The sequence below is a fragment of the Neolamprologus multifasciatus genome, chromosome 4, assembly GCF_963576455.1.
Source record: "Neolamprologus multifasciatus chromosome 4, fNeoMul1.2, whole genome shotgun sequence".
In the NCBI taxonomy this organism is placed as follows: Eukaryota; Metazoa; Chordata; class Actinopteri; order Cichliformes; family Cichlidae; genus Neolamprologus; species Neolamprologus multifasciatus.
In genome coordinates this window covers 1747920-1763773 of record NC_140442.1, presented here as the reverse complement: position 1 = coordinate 1763773, position 15854 = coordinate 1747920, and the positions used below count along the sequence as shown (strand labels likewise).

Sequence of the window (15854 nt, the reverse complement as noted above, 5' to 3'; positions counted from 1 at the left end):
TACTGTTAAGAAATGCAAGTTGAAATAATGCTCAGTTGTACGTCTCATACGCAGTGAGTCGATGTGACCTTTATTGGACTGAGTGAGCTGTTAAACATTCTTACTTCCAGCAGAAGCTTGTTGAGAAAATGGTGTTAAAAGTTAAAAGAACAGCAACACACCCGCTGCTCAAACACTGGTTAAAGTTGAAGTCACAAATTGCAGAAAAACTACAAAAGTACCTTTAACGTGTGACACAAAGCACAGCAACAGAAAACTCCCAGACAAATAAAATGTACAATTGCCTTTTATTATTATTATTAATCATTTGCAACAAAGAAATTAACCACGTTTCAGTTTCTGCTCACATTAAATGGAACTCACATGATAACCAAAATACAGACAGCTCATATCTACAGGTGAAACGCAACACAGAGTACAGGTACAGAGGAACAGTGCTAGAGTTACGCTTTACTTAACTGTGTGAACTTTTTACTGAGCTCATAAAAAGAGACGTACACGCCAGCCTCGAGCCATCGCTGCTTAAAAAAACAAAACAAAAAACCCACTAACACTGGAGACCTCCCGGCAACGCAGATCTGCTGACTGCTGGCTCTGGAGTTTGTGTTGTAGTCCAGTTCAAACACCACAGAAGAAGAAGGGAGGCGTCTGCTGTTGGCTCACTTCCTTCGTCTGCTGCTCGATGATTGGTTCGGTGACCGTCTGTTGCTGCTTCTACCAGGAAAGAGTTTAAGAAAAACAAACAAGTCATTTCCAAACCTTTTCCATTACTACTCCACTTTAATATAAATTAACCTTCATACAAAATCGCTTCACAACAGCTGATGTGAAACAGGTGCATTAGATAAAAAAGCACCAGCTTCTGTAGATATATCTGCATGTATGAACAGGGAGTTTAAATTTGAGATGTTCCGTCTTCATTTTTGTACCCTGACAGGAAGTGGTGATGTGTTCATTCCTATTTGTTTTACAGTTTATGGCAGGTGTGTCAAACACGTGGCCCGGGGGTCTGAAACCACCCGCCAAAGGGCTTCAAAGGGCCCTGCATTACTTACTGCTGCACATCTCACTAAACAGCACCAAAACTAACAACCTGTTTATTTTTTAATAATCTTATTCAGATATAAGCCTGCTGAAGTCATCAGGACGTGTACATGTAATCACAGCAGGCTCTCAATATATTTTAGCTTCAGCATCATTTAAAAATACGTTTAAAACTCCACAAATGATTTTTTCTGATTCTGTAAAACCAACCAAAATGAATAAACGACACCACAGGCTGCTGTCGCTCTGTGTAACGTTCAAATGTCCTGGGTGGTTACAGACCTGCGGCTCGGTGAGGACGCCACTGGTCTCACGTGTCGGGGAGGAGAGTAACTGAGGGAGCGAGAATCTCTCAGCGAATCAGCCGGCACCCGCTGAGGCCTGACGGGGCTGCGAGCAAAACAAATCTGTCATCAGACTACCGCGGTGCAACCTCAGTATGATCAAACATCACTGTAACCATTAAAGCTGAAACAGGCCGGTACTCGCCTAACGGGTCAGCGAGCATGATAACAATGAGAACTTCCAGAGAAGTGGTGACTACACCGGAGAAAAAAAACATTAATTGGGCAACAGCTCGTTTTATCTGCCTGTTACTGTAGTTTCACATTTTACAGGACCACTGAGATATTTTTCATGAAATCTTTAAGCTAGCTGCCAGCTCGCCACTGTTGCCCAAAGTGATGTCACAACTGATGATTAAAAACAAACAACAACAAACTATTTTGCAACTTTGTTTCCACTTGTTCTCCTCCCGAGTGTTTCTATCTTTCCGGAGACTTTCACTTCGAGCACCGGCATAAACGTGTCGTTGCTGTGGTCCTCCCTTCTTACCTTCTCTTCTTTGCTTCCTTCTCGTTGTCAGAGGAAGAGGAAGCAGAGCTCTTAGATTTGGCTGCCTTCCTGTTGGAGAGAAAAGAAAACTCTTAGTTCATTAACGGTGTGACGGACACAGTTAAAGCTCAGACGATCCGTCTGCTCACCCGTTCTCCTGCTCGGCTTCAGAATCTGAGCTGTCTGAAGAGGACGAAGATGATGACGATGAGGAGGAGGATGATGAAGAGGAGGAAGAAGATGAAGAGGAGCTGGAGCTGCTGCTCTTCATCTCTGCCTCCTTCCCGTTTACAGCGTTCTCGCTTCTGCCCGTTCGTTCGGGTGGCTGGCGGCTGGCTGGCGGCGACCGCTTTCCGCTTTGACCCCGGTGCGGCTGCTTGCCGTCTGGTTGGCTGCTCCCCAGAGATCTTTGCGGGGTCACTTCAGAGCGGCGAGAATCCGACTGTGAGCCTCTCCCGCCTGAGGGCGGAGCATGAGAAGAGTCTCTAGAAGGGCCCTGTGAGGAAGAGGGCCGGCTTTTCTGCTCCCTCCTCTCGTCCTGCTGATCTGCTCTCCTGTCCCTCTCTGATGGTCCTCTGCTGTCTTTCCTCTCTGGCGGCGGGGACTGTGAGGACGCTGAGGAAGAGGAGGAGCTGGAAGAAGATGATGACGAGGAAGAAGACCTGCGGGGTTGGGGAACATCCTTTGGCTGCAGGCTTTCTTTTTCCTTCTCCCTTTCTCGCTCCTGCTCGAGCTCCCTCCTCCTGACCCTCTCACGTTCTCGCTCCCTTTCTCTTTCACGTGAGAGCGAGCGACTCGTCCTTCTTCGCCGCTGTGGAGACGGAGACCGCCGAGGCCTGGGGGGAAAAAAGATTTGACTTTACTCTGCACAGAGTCAGCATGGCAGAAATCATCATTGGATCGCCACCCACATTAACACTAAACAGAAAAACACAATGATGTCAGATTAGAAACTTCCATCTGAAGTAAAGTTTTTACTTATAATGACACGTTAGTACATACACGAGAGCAGAACCCTAATTAATATTAGAGGGGGCTGATCTGATGTTCATACATCAGGGCAGGCCATGGCGATCCAGAGACACCACCCAAGAGGTGACTTTGTAGAGGCATGTCAACCAGGACAGCCCTACAACACCCAGAGCTTTCAGGAACTCAGGGGAAACTTTACCCACCCCAGAGGAGAAACCAAGGAGTTGTCAGCTGCCTCAGTGACCTCACCCCAGGCTAACCAAGTCCAACAGGACTCCATCAGCTTGATGGATCTCTTCACCTCCAGTGCCCACCATCTGGTATCGTGGATTACTACCGCAACAGGGAACAACCACCGTGCAGCTGCAGCTCCTGCAGCACCCACCCTTGAAGAGCTCAGAGGCCTCTGCCACGTGTTTCCGACACACCCTCACTTAAAGGTTTAGGTGTGCCAGCTCTGTCCACCGTCCCCCCCACCCACCACCACCACCTGATCACCAGCACTGCAAACTGACTAATATTAGCAAAGAAGAAGACTGAAAGAAATTAAACCTTGAGTTTAAGTAATAAGTTTTTCATTTAGGCAACGATGTTTAGGAAACACAAAGATTAGTGCATCTTTGGAAAACACTGACTCAGAATGTCACAACTATTCAGAGACATGCAGACCCTGCACACTTACATGTAGGCTTGTCTCTTACCTGTTGGGGGGGCTTCGTCTTCTTAGACCTCTTGAAGTGGACCTGCTACGTCTCCTTGGACTCCTGGACCTGGTCCTCCTGATGACCCGCTCCCTCTCCCGGTCTCTGTCCCTCTGCCGCTGCCTGTCCCTGTCTCGGTCTGACCAGGCTGGAGGAGGTGGAGAAACTCTTCTGGACCGGGCTGGGGGGTCCTGATACTGCCTGGGTGGAGTGCGACGGGGGGGTGAGACGGTAGCTTTCCTCTGGGGTGGAGAGCGTGACCTCCGGGCAAAGGGGCTAGACCTTGTGGCCCCCCTGGTTGTGTCTTTGTCCCTCCCTCTCTCCTTTTCCCCAGCCTTCACCTCTGCTCTCCCCCTCCCACCATCAGCCTCAGAGGGAGAACATCTCCGGCCTCCTCTGGTGTCTGCTCTGCTGGGTGGGGAAGGAGGTGGGCTGGGACTGTCCATCTGCGTGGGGCTGTAGCGTTCCTGGCCTTTGGTGCGGCGTGAGCACTCCTCCGTCGGAGCTCTTTGAGGCAGTCTTTCCCTCTCGGGTGCATCTCTTCCTCCTGCTCCTCCTCCTCGCTCCCTCTGGGAGCTTTTGGGTGTGTCGCGCTCAGAGGCGGAGCTTTGCTGTTTACCGTTGGCTAAATGTCTCTGGACTGCAATCCCGATGGCGGACAGCGCAGGTTTTCCTAGGCTGTCCTTCTCCCTCTGTGGGGATCCAGCCTTTTTTGACTTGCCTTCATCTTCAGAGGATGAGGACGAGGAGGAGGAGGAAGATGATGAAGAAGATGAGGAGCTATCGCTGTCACTGTCGCTGCTGCTATTGCTGCCGCTACTACTGCTGCTGCTGCTGCTGCTGCTCTCCCGTTTCTCAGCAGGCTTCTCCCTCACCTCCGGTCTTTCACTCACCGCCTTCTCGGCAGGCCTCGATTCTTCTCGCCTGACTTCTGCGGACAATCGAACCTCGTCCCGCTTCCTCTTGCCTTCCTGGACTCTGTCTCCTTCCCGCTGCTTGTTCAGACGCCCGTCCTTCTCCTTGTTGCCCTCTCTGTCCGTTTCTCCTCTCCTGTCGTTCTCCTTTTCCCTCTGACGTCCATTGGTGACAGGTGAGTGGGAAGCAGGTGACAAGGAGTCACGGGATGGTTGTCCGTCCCTCTTCCTGTCATTTCTCTGCTGGCGAGGAGGCGTCTCCCTCGCAAGTCTCCTTGCATCCTTCCTGTTGTCCCTTTCGTTTGGCACTGTTGACTGCAGATCGTTAGTTCTGCGCTCCCTCTCTCTACTCCTCTCCCTCCTTGTCCTCTCTTTTTCAGGGGGAGGCGAAGGTGTGGAGGAGGAGTCATGTCTTGACTTTTTGTCCAGTTTAATTCCGTCTTTGCTCCTTTCCATCCTGGTTTCCTGTTTCAGAGGGGAGGGGGAAGGGGATGAGGAGGAGTCATGTCTTGTCCTCTGAGGGATGCTCTTTCCTTTGTCCCGCTGTTCTCTGCTCCTTGAACGCCTCCCTCGCTCCATCTCTGGACTTGCTGATCTTCTCCTCTCCACGTCTCTGCTTCTGGAGCGCTTACTTCTCTCCCCCTCATTTTCTCTGCTCCTTGATCGTCTCCCCCTTTCCATCTCTCGACTCCTCGATCTCCTTACCCTCTCCGTGTCTCTTATTCGTAAATGCTGCCCTCTGTTCCTCTCCATCTCCCGACTCCTTGATCGTCTCCCCCTCTCCATCTCCCGACTCCTTGATCGTCTCCCCCTCTCCATGTCCCGACTCCTCGATCGTCTCCCCCTCTCCATCTCCCGACTCCTCGATCGTCTCCCCCTCTGTATGTCTCTGCTTCTGGAGTGCCTATTTCTCTCCTTCTCCTTGCTTCTTGAACGTCGTGATCTTTCCCTCTCATTTTCTAAGCTTCTCGAGCGCCTCCTCTTCTCCATCTCTACGCTCCTCGAGCGCCTCCTCTTCTCCATCTCGACGCTCCTCGAGCGCCTCCTCTTCTCCATCTCTACACTCCTCGAGCGCCTCCTCTTCTCCATCTCGACGCTCCTCGAGCGCCTCCTCTTCTCCATCTCGACGCTCCTCGAGCGCCTCCTCTTCTCCATGATCTCCACACTCTGGGAACGCCTTCTTTTCTCCACTTCTCTGCTTCTTGAGCGCCTCCCTTTCTCACTCTCCTTCTGCTTGCTCCTGGACCTCCTTCCTCTCTCTCTCTCTGTGGCTTTTGCCAGCTGTGGTGGGGGAGAAGGGGGTGAGTAGTCGTGTCTTCTGGAGGTCCTCTCCATCTCGCTTGGTCGCTCTTTTTCCCTCTGAAGATTGGGCCTCTTCTAGATGACATGAAAGTAGCGTTTCCGTCACTTTAAGGTGTCGATCAATATCTAAACAGTATTAGTGACCACGCACGCTCAGCCTTACCCGGTCGCCCTGCTCTGGGCTCTGCTCCTCATGGCCTCGTCTCCTCCTGTCTGGAGAACTTCCTTTTCTACCTTCAACGTTTCTTCCAGTCTGGTCCTGTTGGCGTGATCTTGGTGGCGCCGGAGATGGGCTGCTGCTAATGTAAAATGTAAGGGGGGGGTTAATAATTAACAATTAGATCCAAAATGTCAAAGCTGTTTTTAAAGTTCAGGGATTCACTGATGTATTGCTTTGTCTGTAAAACTTTCTATCCAGTTTACTGTGACGTGGCAAAAAAAGCCTTCACATCCTCACATTTCTGAGAAGCTATAAGTAGGGCTGCACGATTAATCGTTAGAAAATCGCGATCTCGATTCATACTTATGTGCGATCTCATTTCCAAATGACAACGATTTATAAAAAAAAAAAAGAAAAAGAAAAAAAAGAAAAAACACGACGATTGTACCGCATTTTGATCCGGGACGTAATCTGCATGAAAACAAGCGCTCACTCTTCCTGCTCAACAAATGACGAGGGCGGAGCCTTATACCACGTGATACAGAAGCTAGCTGCTAAAATTAGCAGGAAAAACACCGGAGAGCACGTCAGGGATGACGAGAAAGTGACAGGAGAAAATCCGTCCCGGTCAACCACCCAAACATCAATAACGGGAACCTTATACAGCGCTTCCCTATACCCGTCGACCTCCCGCAGGCACAAAGAAATTACTGAGGCTATTACTTATCACCTGACCAAAGATATGGCTCCATCAACACTGTGCAAAACGAGGGATTCAGGAAAATGATCAACACCCTAGACAAACGCTACACAGTGCCGTCCCGCAACTATCTTTCTATTGTTGCACTACCTGCTCTATACACGCAGCGTCGAGCAACGGTGGAGACGCAATTTCAAGCAGTACAACATTTTGTGGCAACGACAAAATGTGAGACATTTGTTGTTTTTATGTTTATTTATTGTTTTTATGTTCAGTCTCAACTGTTACGAAGTTGATGTTCAGTTAAAAAGTGCAATAAATATTTATACTGGAAAAGAAAATCGTGAGAGAATCGTGAAGTCAATTCTAAGGCAAAAAAATCGTGATTCTCATTTTATGCAAAATTGTGCAGCCCTAGCTACAAGCAAAAAACACTCCCCATCTGTTCCTTTTATCTATTTTTCAGTCTGTAGTCATGGAGATCAATACTTCGTGATGATCCATGACGCAGGATCAAGTCAAAAGGAAAAGAGATTATGACCTTATGACTAGGAATTAAAAACATGAATGTCACATATTGGGTCGAGGTCAGAGTGACATGAAACATAAAGCTAGGATAGGACACGATTTTACCAAATACAATAACGAAGCTTTTGTTTTTCTGAAAAGACAAAAACGAAAAGATAAAAACAAGAAAAAACTTAGAAAAACCCTCAAATGATACAGTAGGAAGATAAATGTGTCAAACTGAGTACGAACGGCACTGTAAGGTTAATTATGAACAGCCAGTTCCTCACAGCTGGCTGCACGTCTCCTGTTTGACGTCCTACCTGTGAGCAGAGCTGGAGGAAGCGCTCCTGCCTCGTCCTGCCTTTGCTTTTGGAGGACTCGCACTTTCACTCTTTTTCCTGTTTTTCTTCGACACCGTCTCTTTTTCCTCTGACGAACTTTAAAGAGGGCGAGGGACAAAGTTAGACTCAACGCTGTTTAAACAGCGACAAAATCAAACACTGTCAAGTACAAGAGTCTGATGAACACCTACCTGTCTTCCTCCTCCTCTGACACCTCTCTGAAAAACAGATTTTCAGGTTAACAGTGACAGTCTGTATGATATAAGTGAATATGAATGAAAAAATAAATGGTGGTGTAATACCGTTTCTTCTTCTTCTTTTTAGATTTCTTCTTCTCTCTGCGAGGTGATGGGGAGGGACTCTCTGAGCTGCTTGGAGAAGAAATAAAACCATCAGACCGCCGCTCAGCAGCCAAATCCTTTTCTGCTTTGCCCTCACTTATCGCCTCACCTGTCTCTGTTCTTGTTTTTCTTTTTCTTCTTGCGACTGCGCTTCTTTGGAGGAGAATCTGATTCCTCTGAATCTTCCAGCAACCTGAGAGAGAAAAAACAAAAAACAAACAAACCAGACTCTAAATAATAATCAAAACATTAATTAATAATTAATTTGATGTGCACTCAGGCTCTGAAGGTGTTTTCATGTCCTCCTCACGTGTATTTCTGTTGCTGTTGCCTCTCCCTCTCCAGTCGTTCCTGCTCCCTCTTTTCCTTCTCTTTCTCCTTGCGGTCAGCGTGGAAGGACGATCCGTCCACGTAATCGCTGGCGATGCCAAAAGCAGCGCGAAGGCGGTCGTTCTTCTGCTGGTTGGCTGCAGCGAGGGCATGCGTCTCTGTCACCCTGAGAAGAAACAGTAAAAACCCAACAACACGCTCTGAAGGATCAGAAGTTTCTGTCATGCTGTTTTCCAGAGTTTAGGCACCTGGGCAGCACGTGCAGACCAAGCTTCCTGTAAATACTGCAAATAATGAGCTGGTGCCCCTGAACATCACGCTGTAGCTCTCATATTAAGACATGGCAGGATTTTACAAACGTAATTAACTGGACGTTCTTTTAAATTAATGGACATAAGACAATTTAAGCCTTATTCCTTCCGCTGCAACCCTGTTGCTGTCAAATGTGCTCACGGTGAGTGAAGAACCAAAAGAAATAAACTGACAGGTGTGATTATCCTCCGTGCAAACTGTACGAGGCCTGGTGCTGGTTTAGAGAAAAATGTTTCTTGTGGGGCTGCCATGATTAGTTGACTAGTCGATTACGTCGACTATCAAAATCGTTGACGACTGATTTAATAGTCGACGCTCATTTGAAGCTTTGTAAGATCACAAAAGACGCAGGAATAAGTAGTAGGATTTAAGAGTGTAATAACGGACTGAAACAGAAGATGGCAGCACTGCATGTACAAGGATGCCAGCTGCCGTTAAGAAGAAGAAGCTGTATCCCAGAATTCATAGCGCAGCCCAGCTCAGTTTCCAACAATGGCGGCAGCTAGTTAGTTTTAATATTACTCTTATTATTCTTTCTGGGTCACAAAATAAACGTTTAACATATTTTCAGGCGAGAATGTAGCTGTGTAAACCTCAAATATCTGCTCAGTTTATCAAGACACCACATATTTTCAAAAGCGCTCCGACGTTTTCGGAGACGTCTGTTACCCACTAGCTCGATAGCTAGCCGGGGGCTAGGCTAACTAGAGCCGTGAGAACACCGGACTCCCGGCTAATCGTTTTCAAACCCACCGCCGTCTTTCACTACTCAGGTTAAACATGATATATAAGTCACTTAGATAACTTAAAAATGTTATTGTTTGGCTTTATTTAGTATTTTATTTGTTCCTGAGTAAATCGGTTTGGCTGAGATTAAAGTTATAGTTTTTACACAGCTGAATAAACGTCAAGCAGACAGCTGATTATCAGAAGTGTGAGATGCTGGAGAATATACTCCGGTGTCCTGTTATATTTTAGATAGCAACGAGTTTATTAAACTTCACCGAAACAATCTGCAAATTTCATTAAAATTTAATAAACTATCATCTTGTCTTTATTTTTAGTTAGCACAGACCTTAAACACTTCAAGCTGTAAGCTAATGATAGTTATATAAGAGCAGATGCTGCTGGTGCAATAAGCTGTACGTTTTACGTCCAATGGATGATGATCTGATTAGTCGACTATCAAAGTAATCGTTCGTGGCAGCTCTAGTTTCTTGAAACCAATAAAAGAAAACAGGCAACCAAAGTTGCTTCGAGGAATCAATTTGTGATTTCTTTTATTATTAATGAGGACATAAATGCTTACGTTGGTCTCTCGGTGGAGGCGGGTGCAGGCTCCTCCTTCTCCTGCAGCATCATGCGGAAACTGTTCACCTTCTCCTCGATCTCCTCAGCAGAATACCTGAGCGTTCACACAAAGAAGCTTCAGCAATATGCAGAAGTCGGAGTAACAGCACGCTGCACTACCAGTACTTTCTTCCTCCCACTGAAGCAATCTGAGTGGATTGATTACATATTTCTAAAGACACGGTTCAATATTTTTGTGAGAGAGAGAAAAAAAAAAAAAGCTCAGTTAATGTTTTAAGAACAAGCTGGAAATCCTCACGATTCAAGAAGCAGAGACCTTCAAACACACAGCAGCTTAGATAATAGACTCATTTTGAGTTCAATAACCATGTTTACCCTTGCTCCTCCATCATGTCCTGCAGCTCGGCACACTTCACCTCCAGCTGCCTCTTCCGCTGGTGCTCCAGGATGTCGGCATTGGGCTGCCTGTTGAGCTGGCTCTCCAGCCTCTCCCGGTCCTTCTCATCCCGCTCGCCGCCACGCTCATCCCGTGGCCGCTTGACCCGCAGACTCGATAGGTTGCGCTGCACGTAGCCATTGGTGCCACTCCCGCGCGGAGTCGTCAGGCCAATCCCATTGTACATGGCTCTGAAGACGTGAAGCAAGTGGTTAAACATCAGATATCAGCTGCAGTAAAACGTAATAAACATAAGTAGAAAAAACACAAACAACAATCAGGATCATTGAAAGGACCTGATATGCTGGTGAGGTCCAAGTGAACACTGAATAAATATGGAGCTCAGGAGACAACCTGAAGATTAAAAAGAAAAAAAAAGACTCACTGCAATAGGGGTGGGCGATAGAAACGATAGAAATTTGGCCAACAATAGAGATTTTGACTATATCGCTCTATCGCGATAGCGCATGTTGATGATGTCATCAAGTTGCGCCTGTTTTGGTTGAAAGCATCGCAGCGGTTACTGTCGCTACCCGATCCGTACCGGAAACCCGATCGGTACCCCGCATGCGCAAATCTTACGTCACTTCCTCTCTTTGCCAACATTGCGACATTCAATATATTTGAATGACACGGTTAGCGCCCAGTTAGCTCCTAGCATTTCTCAACAGCCCTGCCTCCTTTTCGACTACCGGGACATTTAAACAATGGATAATCCGTATACAAACAAATTCATGCTTTTCTCCTCAACAGAGAGCGTTCCCCGATTGAACAACAGCGCCGTAAAATAAGAAGAATGGCGCCTAATTACAGAGTTAATAATACAGACTTTGTAATATGTCACGTGAAGATTCAGCAGCCAGATGAAGTGTTTACTGACAATTGACAGTGTAAGCGGACATCACCATCACTATTCCAATCAATCTTCTCCACACAGACAAGCATAAACACACTCGACTATCACTAAATCAAATTTAACACACGTTTGTAATGACGCCAATTCAGTTTACAATAGGGTTCATTCGCTCGGTCAGCAGGTGGCAGTATCCTCGTACACTGGGGAGTAAACTGCCATTAAACGAACAGAAGAAGAAAACCCCTGCACATGCGCGGTACGGATCGGGTAGACCCGATTTGTACGGTCCGACTTTGCACATGTGCAGTAAGGATCGGGGAGCCCTGATTCGTCACTATCTCTTTCTTTTTTGTTGTTTTTGTCTACATTATATTGAAATGCTTCATTATCGGAAACATTTTAAGAGATACTTATTATTCTTAACATCTTAACAGATACTCTGACCGGTAACTATCGTAAAACGCTTCGACCGGAAGTAGACACCTTTCGCGCATGCGGGGTACGGATCGGGTTTCCGGTACGGATCGGGTAGTGACAGTTACAACCATTATCTGCAAATTATGGCGACAGTCATAGCAAAGAGATGAAGCACTTTTGAAATATGGGGAAAGCCAAAAACTGCGCTTCCTCCACTTCCGTAACATTGATTCATTAATGTTGAATTCTCTGGCAGCTGTTCTGTTCCCATCTTGTTGCAGTATATTAATGACTAACCTCGTATTGTGGATGAATAATCTCAGTTGTTCTCCTGACTGAAGTTTGGCCCGTGTACAGCATCCTGCTATGCGACTGCATTTGTCCCTGACCACCAGAATCCCTCACGTTAACTTTTATCGAGTGGAAGAAAAGTTGGCGTTCATCCTCCAGCTTCACTGTGCTAATGTTATGCTAACATAGCTGTGTCGCTAGCAATCACGTAGCACAACTTTATATACCAGGTAGCCCAACTTCAGTAACCCTGCAAACGCCACTGCTGTTTAGTTTTCTGTCTTCATTTATGTTTCAAGTGGTAGCAGAGCTGTACGTTTGAATTAGTTTCAAAAATCTGTCAGTCAGAACATGGTATGTCACGTGGAAACTAGCGAGCTAACTTCCTGCTAACTTCTAACTCCGTTAAATTTAATACATTTTAATAAAATAAGTTTTCATGGATGCCTGGATGTTAAACTTAATTGTTACACTCGATAAAGCAGCAATGCTGATGATTCTATTAAAGATGAAATAATTTAGACCGTTTTTTAACTCTTAGTGTTCGTTTGACTTTGGGACCTGAAGTAGACGGAGTTTTGGACCCAGATTACTCCGCGAAGCTCCTCACTACGGCAGCCGTAATGCTCTGACAATCCATCAAGCAGTGCGGCTTACCAAAGTTGTAGTAAAACATTTTTAACAGATTTCTGCAGCCAAACTCATTTTTGAGGTCAGTAAGCACACCTAGAATTCATACGTAAGGCACACTCTCGATTTTTGAGAAAATTAAAGGATTTTGAGTGTGCCTTATAGTGCGGAAAATACGTTATACAGAAGAAATGAATATATCGTGATATATATCGTTACCGCACGTGCTTCAAATTATATCGCGATATGAATTTTAGGCCATATCGCCCAGCCCTACACTGCAACACTAATGTGAATGAGTGTCTCAAAAAGCCACCTGGTATTTTCCCTACATCTGAAAAGTCAGTGTTAGAACCTACAATATCTAAAAATAAATGATTTAAACTTTGAAGCGCGTGTATGCAGACGCACACCAACCAATACAAATGCAAATAGATCAAATGCTGATTGGTTAAAAAGTGGGTTGGAACAGGGAAGGGAGCAACAGGTGAGTCCCCACAAATGACAGAAGACCAACAAATATACAAAGAGAAACACAAACAGAGGCAGCAGAGGACACCGTTTATTGTTCTTAACACTTGGTTTCATTTCAGCTCTTTGAATGTTGGACCTCTGCTCTTCTTCACGGGTCACTAATGGACCAACAGCAGCACAAACAAGACAATGTGCAGACTACTGTCTGCAAAGCTGTCCGAGGACCACCACACTGGCATGTTTGAGCCATTACCTCTCACAATTTCAACAGAACAGGGTTCACCATGTCATCTACTATTAGGAAGGTTAGTTGGGCCGATCACTGGCTGCTCTGTATACAGACTGTACAGTCAAGATACTGATCTGCAAGTTGCTCTCTAATGCATTTGGAGCCTGAATGTATAGAAAGCACTATGATATGACTGCTGTATAAAGTGCTTTGAGCGCTCATGTAGAGTAAAAAAGAGCTTTAAAAGAGCTTTAGTGTGTGTGTCATGTCATTTCCATGTTCTGGCTTTGTTGTAATGCGCTTGAAGGACATGTTTAACGTTTTTAAATTGTTCTTTGTGCTTAAATAAAAGTCTGCAAAAGCAATTAAGGGTAAATATAAAATGTTAAAAATCAAAAAATTAAATATTTAAAAAATGTGTGTGGAATAAAGTACTGTACAAGTAAAGATCCAAAGTAAAACCTAATTAAATTAAAAAAAATAATTGTAGAATTACATTTAAAAAACATCTAAAAATACTTCAAACTAAATAAAAAAAATACAACAATATTTAGGTAAAATAGAAACACTAGTATATGGCTTAAAGTAAATAAATAAAAATAAAATAATAAATAAATAAAATGGTAGGAGTAGAAAAACAATTATGCCGACAGCTCCCTGATCCTGAACAGCAGGATGTGGTTACGGTTCGACAACTATAACTTTTCTCATAGTCTCGATTTCGCTGCTAATAACCAAATATTCCGACGCAACGGTAGACGTTAAAAAACTGGCAGTGATTATTAGTCCTACGTGTTTAAAGCCTCAGACTGTCACAGGTGTATCATTAAATCAGTCTCTCGCACTCTTTTTGTTTTTTGTTGACACGGATTTGTTTGAAGCTTCGGATCACCGAAGGCTGGAGCAGCCTCTGAACCGGGTAGCACACGCTGTGTGGGTCGGTGTGCGTCTCCGCTCGTGTTTAACGTGAATTCTTCTTCATTTGATCTGAATTTATTACCGCTAACAGTAATTTTTGGCGCACTAACACGTGCGCCATAACAGGCCTGCTGTTGCGCCTGATTGTTAAATAAATGTATGATAACTAACGTCAACAGAACCGAAGGGATACGCAGATTATATTTATATATAAAAAATTAAAGGAGTAAATGCAGCTTCTCTGACATTTGGTTTCCTTACCAACTGGCGAATTTAACGCCATGTTTCTAAAGGCCTCTCAACACACAGCGAAGCTAATATAGCTAACGTATTTGATACGTACCAGCTTGTTCTCCGGGCGGGGGCGAAGAGAAAACGGCGTCTGAGATAATTTGGCGGTTAATAAGGTCCCTTACAATAGCACGATCACGGAAATTAGATTATAATAACAGTGTCTTTAAAACTATGCAAAGATAAAGAAACGCTGCTAGCTCCGTTTGCTTTCAGATAGCCCCTCTGGTCTCCAACCGCAGGAAGAACGAGACTCCCGGTGACGTCAGACGCACGCAGGCGCGGATAAAGACTGATGCGTTCAGGTTCTGAAAGACAGAACCATATTCACAAAAACTACACCGTTCTGTCGTTAACTATTATATTGAGCATTAAATATCCCCAATACATGAAAGCCTGGAACAGCCTGTTTGCAAAGTCCGAGTCTCTGATCCTATGAGCATCATCCAGTAGGCACCGCATAGCTTGGATGGACTTATCCAGCTTTATAGTCCTCAGAATGTCAATCCTGCTCCCTCTTAAGGCGTGCTTGCCTGGGTGGCCTTGTAGGTCAGGTGCAGTCCTTCAGATACATCCGTCATCATCCGTTCCGTGTCGATTAAATCCAAATTGGAAGGGAGCTAAATCCTTGGAAGTTGCAATCCAGCAGGAAACAGACAAATGCTTTGATGTTATGATCCAACAAAAAATAAGCAGAAAAAAGCCCAAAAATATATAAATGCAATTTGTGAGTCCACAGTATTGCACTTTGATCCGCTGGCGGTTTTTGTTTTTGTTGTTTGTTTTTTTTGCTGTAATTTTAAACTGTGAATTCCCAATCCCAGATCTTCTGATACTAAAACTAGAAGAAGAACAGCTTATTCCGTCTGCACGGGGTGTTTATGCATTTCTTCTTCTATCTCCTCCCCTCCTTGATCTCCACGAGACATCTATGACAGCTACATCAGTCTATGCTGCTCTCTCTCTACAGCCTTTCAAATACATGATTTAAAGCAAAGTTCAGTCACTTTCATTATTCGTCACAAATGAATAGACTTTACTTTTCATTCAGTCTTAATGTTGTTGTAGGATGATCCTAACATCTCTTTAACTCAGGAATACTTTTTCTCTGCATGACTCGACGTTTGTGACTCACAGTATACTCAGTATCACTTGTTGTGTTCAGAATCATGCATGATGATGGGCCAGAGTCACATTTCACTCGTTTACACACACACTCTATCCACTGTGCTCTCTCTCTCTCTGTCTCTCACACACACACTGAGTCAAGGATACATCATAGTCATAACAATGCTCCTGGAATCTGGGTGGAAAAAAATCAGGCATCTCAAAAACTGAAATTTGTGATTGTAAGGGATGTTATTACGCTTTCATTCATTAGATTGATCAGAATTATACTTGATTATTTTCTGATTATAATTATAAATCATTAACTGTTTCAAAATCACTCTGTTTAACACTCTGTGTGTCTTTAACCATAAAGAGATGGATGTTAACTCCTTTTACTCCACTTTTGGGTAACGATGAGCCTGGGATGTCA

At 45.0% G+C, this 15854-nt stretch overlaps 1 protein-coding gene across 6 annotated transcripts; it reads right to left on the bottom strand.

The window, feature by feature from the left end:
* Nucleotides 1-270: 270 nt before the first annotated feature.
* srrm2 (serine/arginine repetitive matrix 2) lies at nt 271-14807 on the bottom strand. 6 transcript variants are annotated; one of them, XM_085155988.1, is made up of 15 exons: nt 14367-14804; nt 10505-10562; nt 10148-10399; nt 9771-9866; nt 8130-8315; nt 7929-8012; nt 7781-7849; nt 7670-7696; nt 7458-7574; nt 5931-6066; nt 3552-5842; nt 2028-2714; nt 1879-1947; nt 1327-1434; nt 271-714 (listed from the first exon to the last, which is right to left on the bottom strand). In XM_085155988.1, exons 3-15 carry the CDS (start codon nt 10393-10395, stop codon nt 660-662), a joined length of 4173 nt encoding a protein of 1390 aa, XP_085012114.1. In that variant the 5' UTR covers nt 10396-10399; nt 10505-10562; nt 14367-14804; the 3' UTR covers nt 271-659. The 6 variants fall into 6 exon arrangements, with proteins under 6 accessions (XP_085012114.1, XP_085012116.1, XP_085012113.1 ...); XM_085155990.1 differs by lacking the exon at nt 10505-10562 and having other exon boundaries at nt 5931-6063; nt 14367-14803; XM_085155987.1 differs by lacking the exon at nt 10505-10562 and having other exon boundaries at nt 14367-14802.
* Nucleotides 14808-15854: the final 1047 nt, after the last annotated feature.

Coding starts and splice junctions, on each gene's coding strand:
- srrm2 (XM_085155988.1), bottom strand. CDS start 10,395: ATGTACAATGGGATTGGCCTGACGACTCCGCGCGGGAGTGGCACCAAT. Junction 6,067..7,457: donor TCCTCCAGCTCTGCTCACAG/GTAGGACGTCAA, acceptor ATTTTACATTAG/CAGCAGCCCATCTCCGGCGC. Junction 1,435..1,878: donor AAGGAAGCAAAGAAGAGAAG/GTAAGAAGGGAG, acceptor TTTTGCTCGCAG/CCCCGTCAGGCCTCAGCGGG.